General features: G+C 30.9%; 2 protein-coding genes across 8 annotated transcripts in view; one reads left to right on the top strand and one right to left on the bottom strand.

The window, feature by feature from the left end:
* Nucleotides 1–13,389, top strand: part of LOC110796219 (ATP-dependent DNA helicase SRS2-like protein At4g25120) — a 32,101-nt gene extending 18,712 nt beyond the window's left edge. For 2 of the 6 annotated variants that reach the window (XM_056827998.1, XM_022001251.2), the window contains 6 exons: nt 1,510–1,560; nt 2,707–2,769; nt 2,918–2,977; nt 3,844–3,906; nt 4,595–4,719; nt 5,044–5,360. In XM_056827998.1, coding sequence (XP_056683976.1) covers nt 1,510–1,560; nt 2,707–2,769; nt 2,918–2,977; nt 3,844–3,906; nt 4,595–4,684 — 327 coding nt within the window. In that variant the 3' untranslated portion in view covers nt 4,685–4,719; nt 5,044–5,360. Of the gene's footprint in view, nt 1–1,509; nt 1,561–2,706; nt 2,770–2,917; nt 2,978–3,843; nt 3,907–4,594; nt 4,720–5,043; nt 5,361–6,321; nt 6,655–10,723; nt 11,037–13,241 lie in introns of those variants that run through there. The other 4 variants (XR_008920560.1, XM_056827996.1, XM_022001252.2 and 1 more) reach the window with 4 other exon arrangements.
* LOC110796220 (probable WRKY transcription factor 49) lies at nt 5,434–19,264 on the bottom strand. 2 transcript variants are annotated; one of them, XM_022001253.2, is made up of 3 exons: nt 18,746–19,256; nt 14,957–15,097; nt 5,434–6,257 (listed from the first exon to the last, which is right to left on the bottom strand). In XM_022001253.2, the coding sequence occupies exons 1-3, from the start codon at nt 19,096–19,098 to the stop codon at nt 5,735–5,737; spliced, it is 1,017 nt and encodes a 338-aa protein (XP_021856945.2). In that variant the 5' UTR covers nt 19,099–19,256; the 3' UTR covers nt 5,434–5,734. The 2 variants fall into 2 exon arrangements, with proteins under 2 accessions (XP_021856945.2, XP_021856946.2); XM_022001254.2 differs by lacking the exon at nt 14,957–15,097 and having other exon boundaries at nt 18,746–19,264.
* Nucleotides 19,265–20,962: the final 1,698 nt, after the last annotated feature.

Here is a 20,962-nt window from a genome sequence, read left to right as displayed (position 1 = left end):
AAGGATCAATCTAAAGCCATTTATTGTAGGCAATAGTTATGGACTACAGAGTGTTTGGTTATGAGAGGTTGGAGAAAAAAGAGCTTTTTGAGGTGCATTAGAGGTTTGACCATTTCAAAAAGCTAATGGAAGTGTTTGGTTAGGAAAGGTGTAGAAGAAAGTTTTGGGATGAAAAAGCTAATTTAAAAAGCTCAACTTATGAGCTTTTTCAATCAGAGGTTTGAAGAAATGGGTGTAAAATGACAATTTTGTACAATTATTGAATAAAACTACAACCCTTACCTACCTATATCACTTTATGTCAATGACCTTAATGGTCATTTATACATTAAAACAACTAATAGCTAACAACTAATTTACCAAACCCTTTACACACGCAGCTAATTCAACGCAGCTAATTCAACCAGCTAGTCAAACCAGCTACTACAAACAACTAACATCTAATAGCTAGACAAACCAGCTAACAAGTAACAACTAACTGCTAATTGCCAAACAAGGCCATATCCGAGCTTGCTAGGTCAATTAAAAGGGAGATGTCTCATGGGCTTGTAGTGTACTTTTGTTTCTGATTACTATTTAGAAGTCAATAAAAGATCTGCCATTGTTGAGTTAACACTTTGTAGGGATAATTTAAAGCTAAAGGAATCAATGTTAAGTAGAACTAAGGAGTAATATGACGTAACTTTGTAATGGTAGAAACAAAGCTTGGAAGGATTCCATTGGGAAGAAGTTTTTCCGGTATCTTGGTGTGCATTCAAGGTCGAGGAGGTAAATGTAAAAGTTTCATTGTATAAATGATGGATGGTCAAATGGAGCATTTAGGAGTTTTATGCAATTTAAAACACAAATGAATGTGGAAGGAAGGTACTATGTGGTGTTTTTGCACTTGCTCAATTGTTAGTGTTGACAGACTCAGTTCATATCCTAATGTTTTTGAGGATGCAAGTGTTTCATTAGATAAAGTCTTTGGTAACATAAGATTATAATTGTTGAGACTAGGCTTTGATGTTACGTGCATGTTTGAAGAATGCGTCTAGACTCTAGAACTAGGTGTCTCAATGAGGCGATGTAGAAGAGTATTACAGTGTTGATGTTAAGTTCATTAGGATTGTTACTGGTGATGCGTACTACATGGTTGCTGCTTCTAGAATTAGGCTTTGATGTTAAGTTCGTTAGGATTGTTATTGGTGGAGGGGAGAGTATTTAATTTTGGTTGGCAAGGATAGGTTGATACTATCGGAATATCCCTCCGAAGTATAAAATACTTTCAACTAGTTATTTGTGCAATTCTAAGAGTTGATAATTTTTTACTTTAGGTTCTCCCATTCATCATTTATTTTTGGTTTTTCACTTGTCAGTTGTCTCAGATTGACTTTTTGTTGTTTCTGTTTGCAATAAATTAAACCAAACAATCCATTTCTTGAGTCTCATCCTTTGTCATTTTTATATTTCGATAGTTATACGCAAAACCTAACGTCTATTTACTTAAGGTTTAATAATTTCTTGTAGGTCAACTTTGTAATCAACGAACGTTTGAGAGTCAAGAAAGGGAACAACAAGGTGTGTTGTTTTTGTGATTTGCTCTTTATATCCGTAACCATCCGAATATGAATTTGTTTATCTTTCGCTTTATTTATCTAGCATTAGAGAAGCTTTTATGTCTATTTCTTGGTATGGCTATCACATCATGTGAGGGATGGGGAACGAGGTAGCACATATAATTGGGCAACAATGTTTAAAGGCATTCACTTATTAGTGAAGAGATTGTTCTTTATTGGAAATAGAAACATGTGTATTTGCTAATGTTACTTGGTAATGTGTTTATTAGATGCTATGTTACTTGGACTCGGTACTAGTGCCAGACACGATTACGTGTCCAAGTGTTTGACTTGGCTAAATTGTGAAAACTTTCCATGATTTAAGTCGAAAATGAAGTGTTTGAGTCTCCATTTCCATGTCGGAGCGTCGAGGATCCGACACAAGTAATTGAGGTAAAATGAAGAGTCCGAGAAACATAGATTAGATGTTTTAATAGATGATGTGGGAGGAATAAATTTAATTGTTATCCTCTTGTAGCTTGATGATTTTAGGTTTAGTATTCAACCAGAAAGACTTCGATAACCATTGAATTTTGATGCATTTCATGTATGCCCGTGTATTTGTGTCCTTGGATCTGCATGGTCATATTTTTGGCCTCATTTATGTTCTTATTCGCAATTTAGATGGTGGACCATGGTGCACCTTAAGAACCCTAGTACATAACTAAAAGAACATTTGCTTATGTGAAAAGAACATGAATGTATTTATTATTTGTACTTTTAATAAAAGTGGATAACATAATATTTTTTTATAACAAAAAAGTGAAATATTATATCGCATGTTCTTTTGTTGCAGTGTCATGTTCTTATGCTTATGTACATATGCTCTTTTGGCGCACCATTCTCATTGTGCACCATTGTCCACAGTCCACGAATTGCGTCTGATTTATTTTAATATATATTTTAATCCTTAGAAACTCTTTCCAAATTTTACGTGTTTCCACTTGTGCAATTTGTTCGTTGTCATTACTTGCCTGGATTCCTTCCCCCGAGAGTTTATGCACTTCTTGACAATTTTAAGCCCGGGTAAAATTATATACATTGCATGTTTAAGATGATCGACTATTGTTGGCCATGAGAGTCTGACAATATTTTTTTTTCTTTTCAGGATATTTTGGTTGCACTAAAGTCATTCTTGAAATGTGATGAAGCATTTCAATTTGCTGACTATGTAAGCTCCTTTACTTGCTGTTGGGCGGGGCTTTGGTGATGGATAGAAGGGGAGTGAAGCTGTTTTATTGTTTCTTTTCTTTGTAGAGATCTTTTCTTCTATGGTTGTTTTCTTTATACCCTTTTTTTCCTGTGATGCATGGTACTAGGTTATAAAGTGGGAACAGATACCATCTGACAAGCGCGTGCACTTGACAAGGGAAAGACAGGTAGAGCTTTCTTATTGTCTCTTCAGAATGTTAGAGAACCTTTGTTGTGTTCCGAGTGTATAAATTGGAGCGTTCTTTTGATGATTTATGATATGAACCAGTCTGGCTAAAATCTGATCATGGTGAGCAGGATTCTGCTATAGTGACCCATCAATCTCAATTCTGGATCATAATTTAACCAAATCTAGAATGAGAATGGCTAAGGAGTTTAACACTTGGCTAAGAAATTCTGTATCCTAGATATTGTACTTTGTATTTGCCAAGGTTAGTTATAGGGTTGGATTGGTACTTATATTAGATTTTGGGAAGAAACCTCTGGCCCATTTTGATCTCTGCCCTTGCATTGCCTTTTTACATTACATGATGCTTTATCTGGGAATTTTAAGTCAAAGAGGGCTATCTCTTTTCATAGGATTTCACTTAAGGTTCGAGTTAAAACATAAAGGACCCACACCTATTTTCTTTGTTTCTTAATGGTTTCTTGTGTAATTCGTACTTTCTTTTATTGGAAGTATGTTGTTATAGATGTGTAGGTGCCGGTTGGTTGGGAGCAAAGTTGGTGTAGTTGGTATACATGGGGCTACTTCGAGTTTACATGGCAACACTTTGTTAAACAATTCTTGAACTCAAACGAGTTGCTATTTCAGGGGATTAGGGTATAGCCTCATAGGCAGTGTGAAGGTTACATGCTCTATGTGCTGCCCTTGCTTCTCTGGCTCTTGATCTTTTGTGTCATCTTATTTTGGATTTCAGAATCTATATGAAATATTATATTCAACTGGATTCTTGTTATACTAATTGTGCTAAACTCTCCATTGTTTTTCTTTCTTCCCTAATTTTCTATGTTACCCGTTTTACTTGTACAGGAACATTTCCAGAAACAGCGAATGGAGACTGCAATGGGATCATCATCGCCAACTTCAAAGCAGGTAGAAGAGTACTACAATGTTGATGCATAAGAATCTGTATCATGATGAATAAGCTCTTTTCTGATATATGCTTGCTTACTGCTTGTTTATTTCATATAGATCATTTATTTAAAACTTTGCCTTCGATATTTGACTGGGGTTTGAAGTGTGATCCAAATACAATTTATCTACTACAGTTGGATAGAATCATAGAAGTATAGCTTTCACACGTCAACCGTCTTAGTAAAGATGTACTCTTCCTGACCTACACCTGCGGCCTTGTTCATTCTTGGTAGTGTACTTGAAGCGATTCTAGCGTTGATTTTGATTGTTGAAATGGATATCTAGGAACATATATTCAGCTTTGCTTGATGTTGGACATAATGCAATTCAGTTGGGTGATTTCATTGGACATCAAATAATTAACATCTGTTGAGAATACCTGATACAATAGATGCTGGTTTGAGAGTGGCACACAAAATGGGTCACTACTCTCTCTTATAAGAAGATTTTGTTACTCCACCAGTGCATCTTTTTTCCCCTCCTGAAGTCTGGAACACCCTTTCTATATAAATATAGTTTCTTCATTCGAAGTATTTTTATACTGTCTTTTTTATCAGTTTTGTTAAATACTTTTTTTTTTTTTTTTTGAGGGGAGTTTTGTAAAATACCTCTGAAACATTAATCATTTACTAAAATCGTGTGCCAGATTGGTTATCTGCATAGCTTGGGCTGTACAATCGTCCCTGAATCAAAGCTGCATGCTTCGCGGTTGATAGAGCAATACAAGACTCTTTAGGGACTATGGAAATTTGTTGTCTTGATTAATTACAGGTACGGATCAAATTCTTTGCAGCATTTAGAATTTCTTATCTTTGGTTTTCTTTGTTTATTTCTAAAAAATACTTGGAAAGAAAGTCGAAAATTTCTAAGCACGTGAAGGGTTAAAGCATAATACAGTTGTATTCTAATCTGAGATACTTAAGTAAATCTCTGATTATCTACTCGGATATCTAAAATTAAGGGTTAACAACTAACAAGTACTTGATTATCTGTCTTCTTGGGTTTGGTTTACTATCATGTCTTAACTCACTAAAGAAGTATTTTGCTTCATGTTGGGATATAGAACTCATTCCCCTAATTTGTTGTTCTTTTCAGATTTTGTGTCTTAGAACCCTCCTACTTTTGAGGTTATCTATGGTACAGTTGATATGGGGAAATCTTAGAGGGTCCAGAGAGTGTTTTTCAAATTCCTGACTTTGGTCTCAACGTCAATAGTTTTGAGAATGTAATTTTTTTTAATCTTATGAAGTTTGAATACTTTTGGGTTGATATTTTTGTTAGGTTAGTTTTATTTGATCAATCTTGATACATAATTACATTGGTATGTAGAATATATATCCAACTCTGGTGTTTACATAAATATAATACTTGTACACGAAAATTCCATCTTAAAAATGATGGTCATACAGATATGACATAGTTTCCCGGCCAAAAATTTTGTGACATGGTGAAAATTCTACGTACTAAACACATGAGGGAGAATGGTTGTAGCTACTGATTAATTGAGAGCTCTTGAACTGTGCTTAAGCATTGTTTCCTATCTTGTGATTTTGTGTGACCTTTCGCGGTTCATTGTGATACCTTTGATTTTCCGTTTCTGCATTTTTAACGAAGGATCAAAGGTCTCACAAGACATGAAATTGTGCTTAATCACTCCAAGCCCGTGATCAACTGTGTTTTAATAATATTACAATATTTGACACATAAAAAAAGTTGTATCTGAACGATTATTTATTAGATACAGACGGAGTACTTAAGAATAGAAATGTAGACGTGTTAAAGAGTCCTAAAGTAATGGGAAATAAGGTGGTGAGGTAATAGAAGTGTATGAAGCTATCTTAGAAGGGTAAAAATTAGAACAAGAAGAAGTAATAATATCAAACATGGTGCCATTAGACGGGTTTCTTACTTGAAGAGGTACTACATCTTCAAGCAAACCTTGAGGCTGCGTTGTTGTTTGTTGAGTATCTTCAAGTAAACCGTGTGGCAGCGTTATTGTTTGTTGAGTATCTTCAAGCAAACTCTTTTTTTGAGGGTGCGTTGTTGTTTGTTGAGTATCATGTATCTCTCCTATTGCTTCAACCCGAACTCGTTCATTTTTCGTGTCGTCTTGAGGGATATCTGATATTGTTTTCTTAGCCTTCTTTAAAGGTGGATAGGGTTGTTCAATCTGGGTATTAGAAAAGTATGGGTATGCAAAATGGAGATGAAGACCCTCATATGTTATAATCAGTGTGTCTGCCTCATCTATTGACCTTTCTACTTGCTTTTTGGCTCCGCACCTTGGATTTGTGCACTTGTAGTAGCTTCTGTATGTCAAACAAAACCATAACCATTAGATTATATATTTACACATTTCTTTGGTACATGCAGAAGACATTGAGGTCCATCCAGACGTCCAGTTAATCTCACTGTTAGGCGAATTAAGTATGTGGTCACACTTTCGTAAATATGTTGAAATCATATACAATCTAGAATATTTCATATAAAATGTAATTGATTTTCTTTTAAATAATATTATAATAAGAAATTAATAACCAGACTGTTTATTATGTATAAAAAATATACAAGTATATGTTTTCCAATATGCTTCGTATATACTTACGACAATGCCCGTTGATTTACTTCTTTAGCCAATCAAGAGAATTGGTTAACAATTTTTCTAGAAGAAAGTGGCAAAACCAAAAAAATTCCTTTGGTGGACAATTGTAATTGTAGTAATAAAAGTCGTTGGTAGGGGATTATTGTTAGAGAAATTTAATAGATGGTTCAAAGTTTCTAAATGAAGAATACCATACGTTATGTACTTATGTGTCAACACAAATTCATATTTATAAAGGGTGTACAATAAATATTGTACACCGAAGTAAAAGTTAACTTTAAATGCTTAAATGATAAGCATATATATGTAAAAGTTATCTATTTTTCAATGATAAATTTTTTTCATTTTAGTAAAACTTATTTCATCAAAATCACTAATAATGTATAAAATTAATCATTTAATCCTTTAAAATGTTTATCTATTAATTTTTTTTTACTAATATAAAAGTTAATCAAAACTAGGTTAAAGTTACAAAAAAAATGGTTAAAGTTATCTTGGTGTACAATAAATTTATTGTACACCTTGTGCGCACAAGACCTTTTGATGTATCAAATCTTGAACAGTTAGAGCTTAGAAGTTACCTGGTCAACTGTAATACTAACACAGTAACACATACTCCCTCCGTTCCAAAATGTTTGTTACGTTTGGACTTTTGCACGTTTATTAACGCATAATAAAGATTCTTTTGGTTTTTTATTAAAAAAATAAACCAAGTAAAACCCCAATCCACTAATAATTACAACAACCAATAAGATTGTTTTATTTATTAAAATGAACCAATAATGGAAAAGCACAAAGATTGCTAATTAACTTAACATACTTGGGAAATTGTAAAGAAATTTAATGAGTTGAAAAAATTGGACCAATTAAAATTAAAAGTTGGCACAAAAAATAATATTATAATAAGTTTATAAAAGGAAAGATTCCCCCATGTAACAAACATTTTGAAACAACCTAAAAGGAATACGTAACAAACATTTTGGAACGGAGGGAGTAGTAGAAGTCAGATTATACAGACTCCAAGGAAGAAGTAGTTTTAACAATTAAGGGTCTTTGTTTGCTAATTTTAGAAATGAATAAACTAAAAACAGACGTAAACAAAAAGAAATGCGTAAACAAAACAGGGATAGATGAAGCAGTGTTTCAAGTACAAACTAGTTTTCGATAGCTTTAGTTTAAGTTTATGTTTATGTTTATTTTTCTTATTATTACTTATTGTCATGGTTCTACTAGTTATTTACGCAACACATATGCTATTTAATTATTTGTAAGTACCGACGTCCGACAGCAATATGTTGTTGATATTCATTTTTAAAGTGTCAATAACTCATAAGTTGTTGGGGGGTTTCAAGTAATAATAAGGCTTTTCAATAAAATTTGTTGTTTTAGGAACACAAAAATGTGCATTTTGTACTCTTGGGACACCTTACAAAAAAGGTCAAACAATAGTAATATTATGATGTTACACATTAACAAATGTGAATTGATGTTCTTAAGATACCTTAAAATTTAGAAAGGTGGAACAACATAAATAGTAGATTACGGTGATGCGTCGCTATTCTTAGGACATGTTAAAACGAAGATTGGACAATAGTAGATTAAAACATCAAATTAAAAATAAAGTGATTAAAAATGTGGTTGGAATAGGTTTTAAACTAATCCTATTATGATCAGATCAACCACATGAAATTGACTACCAAAAGGTGAGGAGTTTCGATTAATACCCCCACATGCCTAAGTATTGGGTCGAATTTAATTGTTAACTAACTTTTAAAGGACAATTAATATAGCTTCTTAGCATGGACTTTCTCATTACACTCCTCTTCCCTACATTATTCATGTGTTCGATTTCTTATCAAGCTACATAACTAAATACTATACATAAATACATAATATGAATAATACACGTGTAACACACTAACACAACGTGTCTAGAGCTGTCAAAAACTGACCCGACTTGAAAACCCGACCTGAACCGACCGAACCCGTAACCGACCATGACCCGAAATTACGGTAAAACAGGTAACCCGAAACCCGACCTGTACCCGACCCGAAAAAACCGATAACCGATTTTAACCCGATGTTGTAACACCCGAATCCGAACCCGACACCCAACCCGAAAATAACCGATAACCGAACTAACCCGACCGAACAATGACTCGAACCCGATTCGATACTCGACCCGATGTCAACCCGAAACCGATTGTAACTCAATGAAACCTGCTATTGACCCGACCTGTGACAACCCGCTACCCGATTTACCCGAGTTACCAATGACACGATCAAATATTAACTTCAACGATAAATCTATTTTAATTATTTATTGCTAGATACTGAAAATTTTAACTCTAAAATAAGTTAAACAAAATTTTTTAGAATTTAAAATAATTAAAATGTATAGGTTAATTATCAGACCCGAGTTTGACCCGTCCTTGAGAATGACCCGACCTGAATTCTATTTGATTTGATTATTATCCGATCCAAACTAAGACCCGGACCCGAAAATAACTGTGTTGCAAACCGACTTAAACCCGACTCGATAAGACACGAACCCGAAATTATCTGCTACAAACCGACTTAAACCCGACCCGATAAGACCCGAACCCGAAATCAAACCTGACCGAAATGTGACCCGACCCGAACCCGACCTGAACTCGGGATAAGAAAAAACCCGACATGACCCAACCTGAAATCGACCCGACCGAACCCGAACTCAACCCGGATGGAATATTGACCCGACACGACCCGACCTGATCATGACCCGAGACCCGGGATGACCCGACCCAAACCCGACCCGATGACCTATTTTGACAAGTCTAAACGTGTCATTAGTGTATCCAGTAATCTACGTACCACATAGGTGTTCATCGGGACATGAGTGTTTAATTGATGTAACGATACCAAATATCAATTGCGAGCTTCTGTTTTTTAAGACCCCAAAAAACTATTTTGGGCTCCTATTTCTCATACCCTTGACAACTTGTTGGGTATCAGACTACTAGATCATAAATAATGTCAATGAGAATAAATTTGTCCCTAAATTAATAGGAAAAGTTAATATATATTTCCATTGTAATGTTATTTCACTTAAAATGATCTATTTTTCTTTATAAAATTTCATTATCATCCATTATCATTTGAGGAGTGGTATTAACACCAACTTTGAGAAAAAAGTTTAAATACCATGGACTCTATGATGTTATATTTCTTGCCAAATCTTAGGGCCTGTTTGAAATTAACTCCATTTTATAATGATCTTGACAGTTACCATTTGCACAAATATTAAAACAAATGAGAAAATGTGTATGAAATGTGAGTGAGTATAATACATTATGGATGGAAGAAGAGATAGAGTGTAAAAAAGTGGGTGGTTGTGTAAGAACAAAAATGAATAAAATAAAAGAAAATGTATGGAAAGATGTAAGTTTTGTGAGGGTAAGGGGTAAGATGATATATTAAATAGTTTAAATCGTAACATAAAGAATATTATGAAATAGAATGAAACGAAAAATGTACGTAAAGATAATTTTGAAACGAGGTAGCATAAATTAAGGAAAGAAAACTTAAAGGAAATAGATGAGAAGGGCATGGAGTAATATATGTTAGATAATACCATTATTAGTTGTTTGGTAACCTTAGAAAAATGAATCACTTGTAACAAATTGGGGATCGAGTAGGGTAAATATTTTGTTACTATATATAGGGACGGATTGGGATAGGTAACAACTGTTGGAAATGGTTATCCTTACAAATGAATTGTGTTACCAAGCATACCCCTCATACCAAATATATTTACACTAATATAAACCTGGTCCATGCTAACTTAGCGTGGACCAGGGCAACGGAGTAATTTTTATGGGTAACCTATGTAACTGTCACGTGACAGTTATTTTGTAATTTTAAATAGTAACTATATGCGTATTACAGTAACTATGTGTTTTAAAGAGTAACTATGTGTTTTGAAGAGTTTTAATGCGATTTGTGTCTAACCCACTTTATATACATTTTAAACTTTTTTATTTTTCAAAATTTCAGATCTACAATCTGTTCATTCTCTTTCATTTTCTCTCTCTTCATTTTCTCTCTATGCTTTTCAAAATTTAGCCCGAATTTCTAGGTTTTGTTCGATTTTCTTCGTAATTATCTTATAGTTCTTATGATTGGATCTATTAGATGAGGAAAAATTGGAGGAAGTAGTAGATCAAGAAGGAGGTTCGTCGTTGCCGAAATCGAATCGAAGGATTTGCGCTCGCCTACAAATCTTCGCAAGAATTTTTAGAGATCACATCTCGGTTTGTTGTTTTTTAACGAATTTTAAGTCTATTTTTACTTAAAATTGAAAATATTTGTTGTTTTGAAGAAATTAATGTTTGTGTTTTACCGAAGTATCGTTTTCACTTCGCGAATTCGATCGGTGACTTCACGATTTTAAATAGTAACTATATGAGTAATACAGTAACTATATGGTTTAAAGAGGTACTATGTAATTTTAATGGTTACTATATGTGTACAATAGTTACTATATTATTTTAATAGTTACTATATGTGCACAACAGTTATTATATGTCTACAATAGTTATTATTTTGTTGAGTGATTCGAAATGTTTGTTGTTTTGTTGAAATTAGGGTTAGTGTTTCACATAGTTAGTATATAAATGATATAGTCACCTTTAGTTTATGTTGCGAAATAGTGTTTTTAATAGTCACTGGAATGTTCGTTGTGTTTATGTTAGTAGTAGTTTTCAGAGTAACTATATTTTTTAAAAAAGTTATTATAACTTTAAAACAGTAACTATGTGTTTAAAATAGTCACTATATTTTTTAGAAAGTTATTATAAGTTTAAAACAGTAACTATGTGTTTAAGATAGTTATTATGTTATGAACAGTTTATAGTGACTTTTTGATAAATAATAGTTACTATACGATTACATTATGTACTATGTTATTTAGAGCATGTATTTGTCCGCTTCTTAGATAGTGACTATATGATTATAATGGTTACTATATGTGTTCAATAGTTACTATATTTTAATAATAGTTACTATATGGTTTATATAGTTACTATATATTTGATATTTGTATAAGAAAAGAATACGAAGTATCAATCACATGTTATTCCAGGTCCTAAAGTTGTACTATCTAGTGACGAATCTCCAAAAATACTTTACAATATCATTTGTATAAGAAGAAATAATGCCTTAAATTTAGAAAAAAGAGACAAAGGCTGTGAACTTTAAGAATTGATGCAGCAAAGCACAAGAGGTAGAAATAGTGTTTGTTGTTTGGGTGAAATTAGGGTTAGTGTTTCATATAGTTAGTATATAAATGATATAGTTACCTTTAATTTATGTTGCGAAATAATGTTTTTAATAGTCATTGGAATATTCGTTGTGTTTATGTTAGTAGTAGTTTTTAGAGTAACTATATTTTTTAAAAATTTACTATAACTTTAAAACAGTAACTATGTGTTTAAAATAGTTACTATATTTTTTAGAAAGTTATTATAAATTTAAAACAATAATTATGTGTTTAAGATAGTTACTATGTTAAGAACAGTTTATAGTGACTTTTTGATAAATAATAGTTACTATACGATTACATTATGTACTATGTTATTTCGAGTGTATTTGTGTCTGCTTCTTAGATAGTGACTATATGATTATAATGGTTACTATATTTGTACAATAGTTACTATATTATAATAATAGTCACTATATGTTAAGCTAGTTGTTGTGTGATTATAATGGTTACTATATGTGTACAATAGTTACTATATTAGTTACTATATGTTTGAAATAGGTACTATGTTTATTTTATCATGATTTGTTACCATATGTTTATTTTCTTCAATAGTTACTATATTATTTATATAGTTACTATATTATTTATATAGTTACTATATTATTTATATAGTTACTATATGTTTGAAATAGATATTATGTTTATTTTATCATGACTTGTTACCATATGTTTATTTTCTTTAATAGTTATTGTACGTTTCATATAGTTACTATATTTTTGAAATAAGTACTATGTTAGTTTATTATGTTATGTGCATGTTTTTATGTTATTCTATATTTTTAATGATATATTTACTGTATTATGGATAGAGTTACTATATTATTATCACATCAACTATGTCTGCAACTCTGTGACTAAATGACCATCAATAATATTTATAGGTATTATATCTTGTATTATAGTAACTATATGTTTGGTATAGTTTTTTGTGTATATTATAATGTTATTTTTATGTTCTTTGTTGTCTTCTATGTTATTAGTAATAAGAGTTACTATGTTATGATCACAACAACTATATGATCATAACAATAACTATATCTACAACCTTGCTCGTATATGACTATCATTAATATTAAGAGTTACTATATCATGTATAATAATAACTATATATTTTTAATAGTTATTATCTTATCATTATGTTCTTTTAATGATCTTTCTTTGTACTCCATGTTATTATTAATAAAAGTGACTATATTATTTTGACAGTAACTATATGACTATAACAATAACAATAACTATATATGCAATTCTGCAAGTATTTTACAATCGTTAATTGTAAGAGTTACTATATGATGCATAATAGAAACTACACGTTTTACATAGTTATTATGTTATTTTTTCATATTTAAATGTTAAATTATTAACTTAGTTTAAATATTATTGATTCAGAAATACAAAGATGATGCACTCAAAATTGAAATCGTGCAAAGAATAAATTCTGCAAGGAAAACAAAAGCAGGAGGAGAAGAAGAAAACCCTGACAACAATGGAAACCAAGAACGTGGTAGAGGAAGCACATGATGTGTTGGTGGAAAAAAGAGACGTGGTCCACGTGGACGTGTCGATAATTAGTATTTTTTAGTTCAAAAAACATTTGAGTTTAACATGGTTTATTTAATAGATGCAAAGAATTAGAATGTCGTAGCTAAAACAACTAACCAAGTAGTTAATGTTTTCTTTATTATTGTTCAAGAGTTATAATTACTGTTACTTTGATATAGTTACTCTTTTATATTTCAGTAATTATGTGATATATAATAGAAAAAATTACTATATGACCTCTAAACCATCTATATCATATTGTTTATTTTTATAATATAGTAATTGTTTTACAGCTAAAGTTATTTTTCTATATAATATAGTTAATCTTTGGATAGAATAATTGTTCTCATCGAAATTACTATATTATTATTATTATTATTATTATTATTATTATTATTATTATTATTATTATTATTATTATTATTATTTATTTCATAGTTACTATTCTGAAAATATAGTTACTTTACAGAACCTATAGTTTCTATAATTTACTCTTTTTGTCTGCAAGAATGAATATATAATAGTAATTGTTTTACAGTTAAAATTACTTTTCTATATGATATAGTTACTATTTGGATAGAATAGTTATTCTTATCATTATTATGTTCATAGTTATTATTCTGGAGATATAGTTACTTTACAGAACCTACAGTTTCCATAATTACTCACTGTTAAAATTACCTAATTAACCTGGTCCATGGTAATCTTATGGTGGACCGGGTCCATACAAGTGGAATTGTACCAAATATTAGCTAAGGAAAATAGTTAAATGATTCAATTTTCATCACTTAAATGCATCTATATATATCATTAAAACTCAAAATTAATCCAATCCATCTCGTCATCGGTCGCGATGACTTGGCATGTTATATGCAAAAATTGTTGTTTATTGTGTTCTCACAAAAAAATATTGTTATCCATCATGGAACTCATAACCTCTCACAGGTTAATGTAAAGTTTTATCCACCACACCAGCAATACAACTTATGAGTCTAAAGAAAATTATAAAGAAAAAATTTGATCTTATTAGTTTATGTATTTGAGTAACAATTTATAATAACAATTTTTTTTCATTATTATTCATTTGATCAAACATAAAGCTATTAAAATAACAGAGAAAAGATAGAAAAAAAATTATTGTGATTTTTTATAAAATTATTGTGCTTTTTTATATTTTCAAAAAAAAGTATAACACGGACTAAATGCAAGCGCATGGGAAAAAGAGATATAAAGATAAATATAATAAAATTGAAGCCCACTTGGGCACCCGATTTTCATTGCACTCGGGTTCTTCTCTCTTTCAAACAAAAAAAAAAAAAATTGAAAGGAGGAGCTAGTGACTAAAATTTATGGCCAAGAATACGGAGTAGCTATTGATTTTCTTTTCTTTTTTTTACTTTTTTTTTTTTATTGCGAATGAGTCAGAAAGGCTATGTAAATTATAAATAAGGAAAGTGGAATTCGAATTCGAAACCTATTGTACACAGGTCCATGTACAATATTAACCACTAGACCAATACATTAATAGTTGAATGGTTAATGATTAAAGGAGAGTAGGATACCTGGGATTAGGGCTGTTCTTGATAAGTTTTTGGCCATACTTTCTCCATTTGTAGCCATCATCAGCCATTCCAGTGTTACTGCTTTTGATTTTTAAGGTATATTTATTATCGGTTTTGCTCAACTCTTTTTCTAACACCACGCTGCATGTACAAATATCAGCCTCATCTTGTTAACTCAATTATAAAATCAGCTTAATTATATTCAGTAAGTACTGCAATTGGGATTGGTTGTATTTCTTACGCGTGCGCCTCTTTAGAGAGAGCCACATGTGCAATAATAATAATAATAATAATTCCCTCAAAAAAAAAAAAAAAATATAATAATAATCTATCTATTACTATATACTAAAAGAGACATCAGGAATGACATGTGTCATTTCCTGGTGCGATTTTTTCCCGCCAAAATGTTTTTTTCATTTTTTAATTTAAAATAAATAAATTACATTACGTTTTTTTAGGAAACTAAGATAAAAATATATTTTAATTACCATAGATGTATAATGCATAATATATCATTGGAGGAAAGCTAAATCAATATTATTTTTTCCTTTATGATATAATTTTATTTATGTATTATTATAACTTTTTAATCTGATAAGAAATATAAAAAATATTGATAAATGAACTTCTAATGTTAGTCTACTATTAATAATATAATACATGGTAACTGGTAAGTAAGAATGTTAATTAAAATAATAATAATAATACATGGTAAGTAGACTAACATATAAGTTTATTTATCAAGATTTTACTCAATTCAAAATATGTTGTATTTGACTAACTTGGTTATGCTCGGGTCTTTTCGAAAATTAGTCTTGAGTCATTCGGGTTTGGTTAACGTTGTTAGATCGTTCTACATACAAGCAAACGACTATAATTTTTAACTTTACATAGTAATATGCAAATTTAGTTCATTTGAATATTTTTTTTACACAACTTTGAATTTATACTTTTTCATATATCCTTTTTACTCTCATATTTTCTTAATATCACAAATCTTTTAGTTACTATTAAAATAATAAATTATTTTAGTAGTAGCCGTGCGTTGCACGGGCCTTAAACTAGTAATAATAATAAGGAGGAGGGGAAAAAAAGGGTAGATGATTCCAAGTCATAATCAGAATTGTTATTTAGCTGCATTGGTTTAAATTTGATCATTTAAATTTCCTCAAATATTTGATCATTCAAACATAAAGTTGATAATAATGAATTAATTAAGAGCAACTTCATTGGTTAACGACAAAGGTGGTGTAGCTAAAATTGTCACATTAAATTTCTAGCTACAGTTAGTGGTTTTAATCTACAAATTTACCTATTGGTTAGCTACAATATTTTGTTTAATATACAATTTTATTTATTTACCTTTTTCTATTCTTATTTCGTGAGCTATCTACTCAAAAGAGTTGCTTATGTCATTGATATATCAATGGTTAGCTACATGCTCACATATTTATATATTTTTGTTAGCAAATCTTTTTTAACTAATAGAGTTGCTCTAATTCCTAAAAGTTGGGAACCTAGCTATTTTGAAGCATATGTTCCCCATTTTATTAAATTTAACGTGGTCCAATTAATAATGTACGTATACTCCGTATTTAATCTTTTTTGAGAGAATGGTCCAATAATTACAGATGATGTTAACAAATTCGACAAAGCATTGCTGTCTTTTAAAATGTTGGGTAAACCACTTTCGGATTGCGTCGAGGAAGCTTATATCAAATGTGCGGTGAAATCAAATACGGAATAACTTTTTTGTTTTTAAGGGTTCGTTCTGTATCATTTTTGTTTTATAGAAAACATAAAAAGTGAGTACAGAATACTATTTAGCATCCCTGTTAATATTTTTTCCCGGGCCTTTATGTTTTATGATTTTGAAATTCATATGATTTAGATTTGATCATAAACTACGTACAAAACAATAATACATGTATAGTAATTATGTTGATTTTGGAAATTGAAAACTAAAATCTGAAAACAAACAAAATGATACCGAATATGGCCTACAATTTTTTTTAAAAAGGGAAAAGTCAAAACTGTAACCCAAAAATAATAACAGATGTGGCTTAATATTATGAAAACTCCAAAAAAAATAGTCTCCACTATTTTTTGGCGAGATTTCAAAATGAATAAACGGATAAAACTTTCAAGTTCATAAACATTTAAAATCAATGACTTAAAAAAATTTAGACGTACCAAACGTAACTTAATTAGCTTTTTGTTTGGAATTTATTTTTTAGGCGTCTGCATTAACGAAAGAGAGAAGGTTGCACACATGAACGCATGCACGTCAAAAAGGTAAAATTTGTAAAGTTCCATAAATGGTGATCATGACATATGGCCACCAATATACTTCATCAACCGATGATGTCTTGGCCTAGTGGTTAAGATTGAGGGTCTGTGTACAATAGGTCTCAGATTCGAATCCCCCCGCCCCATTTGTAATTTATATTGCCCTAGTGGCTCATTCGCACCAAAAAAAAAAAAAAAAACCAATATACTTCATCAATTTCCAATATATAGTCCCAGATCACTACCTATCCCTTTCCCTCACTCTAAATTGGACCCTAACAATCTACTCCGTATATAAAATCAAGCCACCATACAACTCCACAGTTTATGTATAGTGTGGACTTACGTACCAACCAAATGATGCAGTGGCGAATCAAGAAATTTTATCACGTGGATTCTTAAACTTGAAATACAAGACAGTTAAATCGATACATATAATAAAAACCTAAATAATGTCAAGTGGTCGATGAGGGCGGTGCACTGGTGCCGGGGTGATTTATGTTGTGGAAAGGGTGAGATGGGAGGTGGTTGTGGTCGAAATTTGTGAGATAAAGAGGACAAAATGGGTGGCAAGTTGGGATGTAGTTACACTAGGTGCTAAGGAGGATGTCACGTCAATTACTTAAGAATCAAATTCAATTCACGAGTTTTTTTTTTTTTATATATGTAAATTTTGGATTTCTTTGTAAAAGTAGTATTTAAAGTCCAACAAACATATTACTTAAGAATTATCCAATAAATCCAACGAATGGAAAGTCCTTTTACAAAACCATATTTGAAACCACAAATTAAAGAGGGTACAATATATGATAAAAGACAATACCCAAATTTAAGGCACTAACACCTTGTTTTTTGAAATTGATTATTGGAGAAATATGTGGAAAAACAAAATTAAAAAATTATGTAGTAGGGGAGATTTCACTTCTTTAACGAGAAAAATTATTGAAAAGCAAATATTATACTCCTACTTTAATTTCCAGGTTAGTTTAATAAGTAAAACTTTTGAAAATAATAATAAAAAAGTTAGACTTCCCTAGCTAGTTTTCAGAGTTTTTCATGTTGATTTGAAAGGAAACCATGAAAAACTACATGACTCAATTATAACAATACAAATTTTCATATATTTTGACACGTTTAATTCTCCTTAATTTTCTCCCTAAAAAAGATACTACATAGTACTCCGTACATGGTAAAATTCAGAAATTCATATTATGTTTTGAAAGACATTTAATGAGTGAACCTAACAAAATACGTAGTACATATCTATCCTGACATGACTATAATTTTTCCTAAATATAAATCATAAAAATAGTCAAAATAGAGTATATGAGTAATGTAAAAAGTGATAACGTGTCAACTAAAAAGAACGGAGGAGGAAGTATTACTTACACTATTTCTAAATTCTAAGATGCCTTATTCATAAAAGTAGGGGAAAAAAACAGTTTAAAGTGCAATATAATTATATATATAAACTAAATGGCTAGAAAAAGAATGACGAACCTGGAATGTAAGAGTTGTTTAGGAAGTGAATTAGGCGTGGGGAGTGAGAGAGCTTTCTCAATATCTAAAAGTGTAGGCCCTGAATAAACAGTCAACACTTTCTGGTGGTTCACCGGAATTTGCAAATCATTATCATTATTATTGTTGCTTTGATCAGACGACGATGAAGACGACGATGAGGCGGAGCTAATCAATAGTCGGTCATCTATTACGGTGTCCGGCATAGTAGCCGACAACCAACAGTCAGGAAGTGGTTGTCCGGCGTGTTTGAGAACATCTTGTAGTAGGTCGATATCATCCTCGACCCATTCATCAAAATAAGAAGGCAATGTTGAGCTAATAACCTCATTCATTGTTTTGTTATATTACTTTTATTTCTATTATCAACGTCAATATATATATATATATATATTAGCTAACTACGTAGTAATATATAATTTTACGTTGACATGAAATATAATAATATAGTTTTAGTTTGTATAAATGGAGATGATCGAGTTTGGAGAGAGAATTAATAATAAGACATGCAAGATCCAAAATGTGAAGTTTGTGGAGTAGATATAATGTATATAAGTAGGTTATACATTAAAGTCGGCAAATATGTTTGTGGTATAAAATTTTGTATTTGTTTCCATCAACTATAATAATTAATAATCAATAGCTTGCAGGGAATTAAGGCCATTTAAATTTGGTAGTAGTTACCATTATTATAATTAGTGCTATATGTAATTATGTTATGTAGTCATTATGTATTTCTACTACTATGGTCAACTATTTATCAAGTTTTGGAGAAATTGTGTTGGGGAAGTAATTAATTTTAACCAGAAAATCTTCACAAACTTTTCAGAAAGGCCGATTTACGATAATTTATTGTGTGGCGGCTATAAGAGGAAGGTTATCCACATTTGTTCTGTTCGTAAAGTTACCCTTATTGATTTTATTAGTTTCCTTTATTGTAGTTATAAGTTCCCTTAGCTCAAATTGTAGAGCAACATACAATATTGTACATATGTGAGTTCAAGCCCCACAAGCCTACTACCTATATTACACTTGTGTATTATCATTGTTGGTGTTGTATTGGTCATAGCTATAACTTGTAACAAACATATCACTCTTGATTATGGTTACTTCATTGTTTGTTGTTAGGGTCACTTTTTAATTGGTTAGGGTCACATTTATCATTGAGTAAGGTAACTTTAGTCCTTGAATAAGGTCACTTATATTTTCGATCGGGATCACTTTTATGTTTGGTCTGGGTCACTTTTTACCTTGAACGAGTTATATTTTTCATTTTTTATGCGCTAGGTTGGATGTACAATAAAATACTGTAGATCGGGGGCACACAAAAGTTTTTGGAAAATCTTTAATCAAATAATTTCACATCTACTATTGGTTAATGAGCCAACGATTCATGAAGTTTTTGTTGTACTAAAATTGAGGATCTGTATATGATAGGTTACAAATTCAAATTCCCGGCCAGTCGCCTCATTTGTAATTGAAATTGCGCTTGTACGTACGTAGCTTATTCGCACACAAAAAAAGAAAGAATAAATTTGGTCCACATAGTTTATTAACTCCAAGTTATACTTTTGTTGCTAAAGTATATTACTACCTCCGTTTTATAATGACCCTGTTTGGTTAGGAGCTGTTAGCTGATAGCTGGTTTGACTAGCTGTTAGCGGTTTGCATTAGCTGATTTGACTATAGCTGGTTGCATTAGTTGTTTGTGTAAAAGTGTTTGGTAAATTAGCTGATAGCTGTTGGCTGTTTAATATGTAAAATGACCATTAAAGACATTGACATACTTTGTTTCTTATTAATATTAGACAATATTTTATTGTGTTAATTTTTTCTCTCTATATTTTTCTAATAAACATTGATTAAATAAAATAATTTTTTTTAAAAAATTATTCTTTATTTAATTTTTTTAATAATATATATTTTCCAATTAGATAAATATTACTAATGAAATTTTAAGCATGATTGCAATATACTTCAATTGCTTCAAAGTACTAATATAAAATTTATTACAACAAAAAACAAATCTAGTAAATATGATGAAATGAAAAAGAAAGTGTGAGTAATGTTTTTAGGAGAAAAATATGTAGGGTACCAAGGTTGATAGTGGTTGTAATGATAGACAATAGTAGGACAGAATTGTAATTTTCATCCACTTTCTCAAACCTCTAGTTGCAAAAAGCTCCTATATTGAGCTTT

This window comes from Spinacia oleracea, chromosome 5 (assembly GCF_020520425.1).
Source record: "Spinacia oleracea cultivar Varoflay chromosome 5, BTI_SOV_V1, whole genome shotgun sequence".
NCBI lineage: Eukaryota > Viridiplantae > Streptophyta > Magnoliopsida > Caryophyllales > Amaranthaceae > Spinacia > Spinacia oleracea.
The sequence above is the reverse complement of the archived record's forward strand: the minus strand, read 5'-3'. Positions and strand labels throughout refer to the sequence as shown.

Bases quoted from the DNA above. Each gene is read 5' to 3' on its own strand.
- LOC110796220 (XM_022001253.2), bottom strand. From the start codon at position 19,098: ATGAATGAGGTTATTAGCTCAACATTGCCTTCTTATTTTGATGAATGG. The intron at 15,098-18,745 runs GTTCGTCATTCT...TTGTACATGCAG, and splicing joins AAACAACTCTTACATTCCAG to CGTGGTGTTAGAAAAAGAGT. The intron at 6,258-14,956 runs GTATCCTACTCT...TTTGACATACAG, and splicing joins AAGAACAGCCCTAATCCCAG to AAGCTACTACAAGTGCACAA.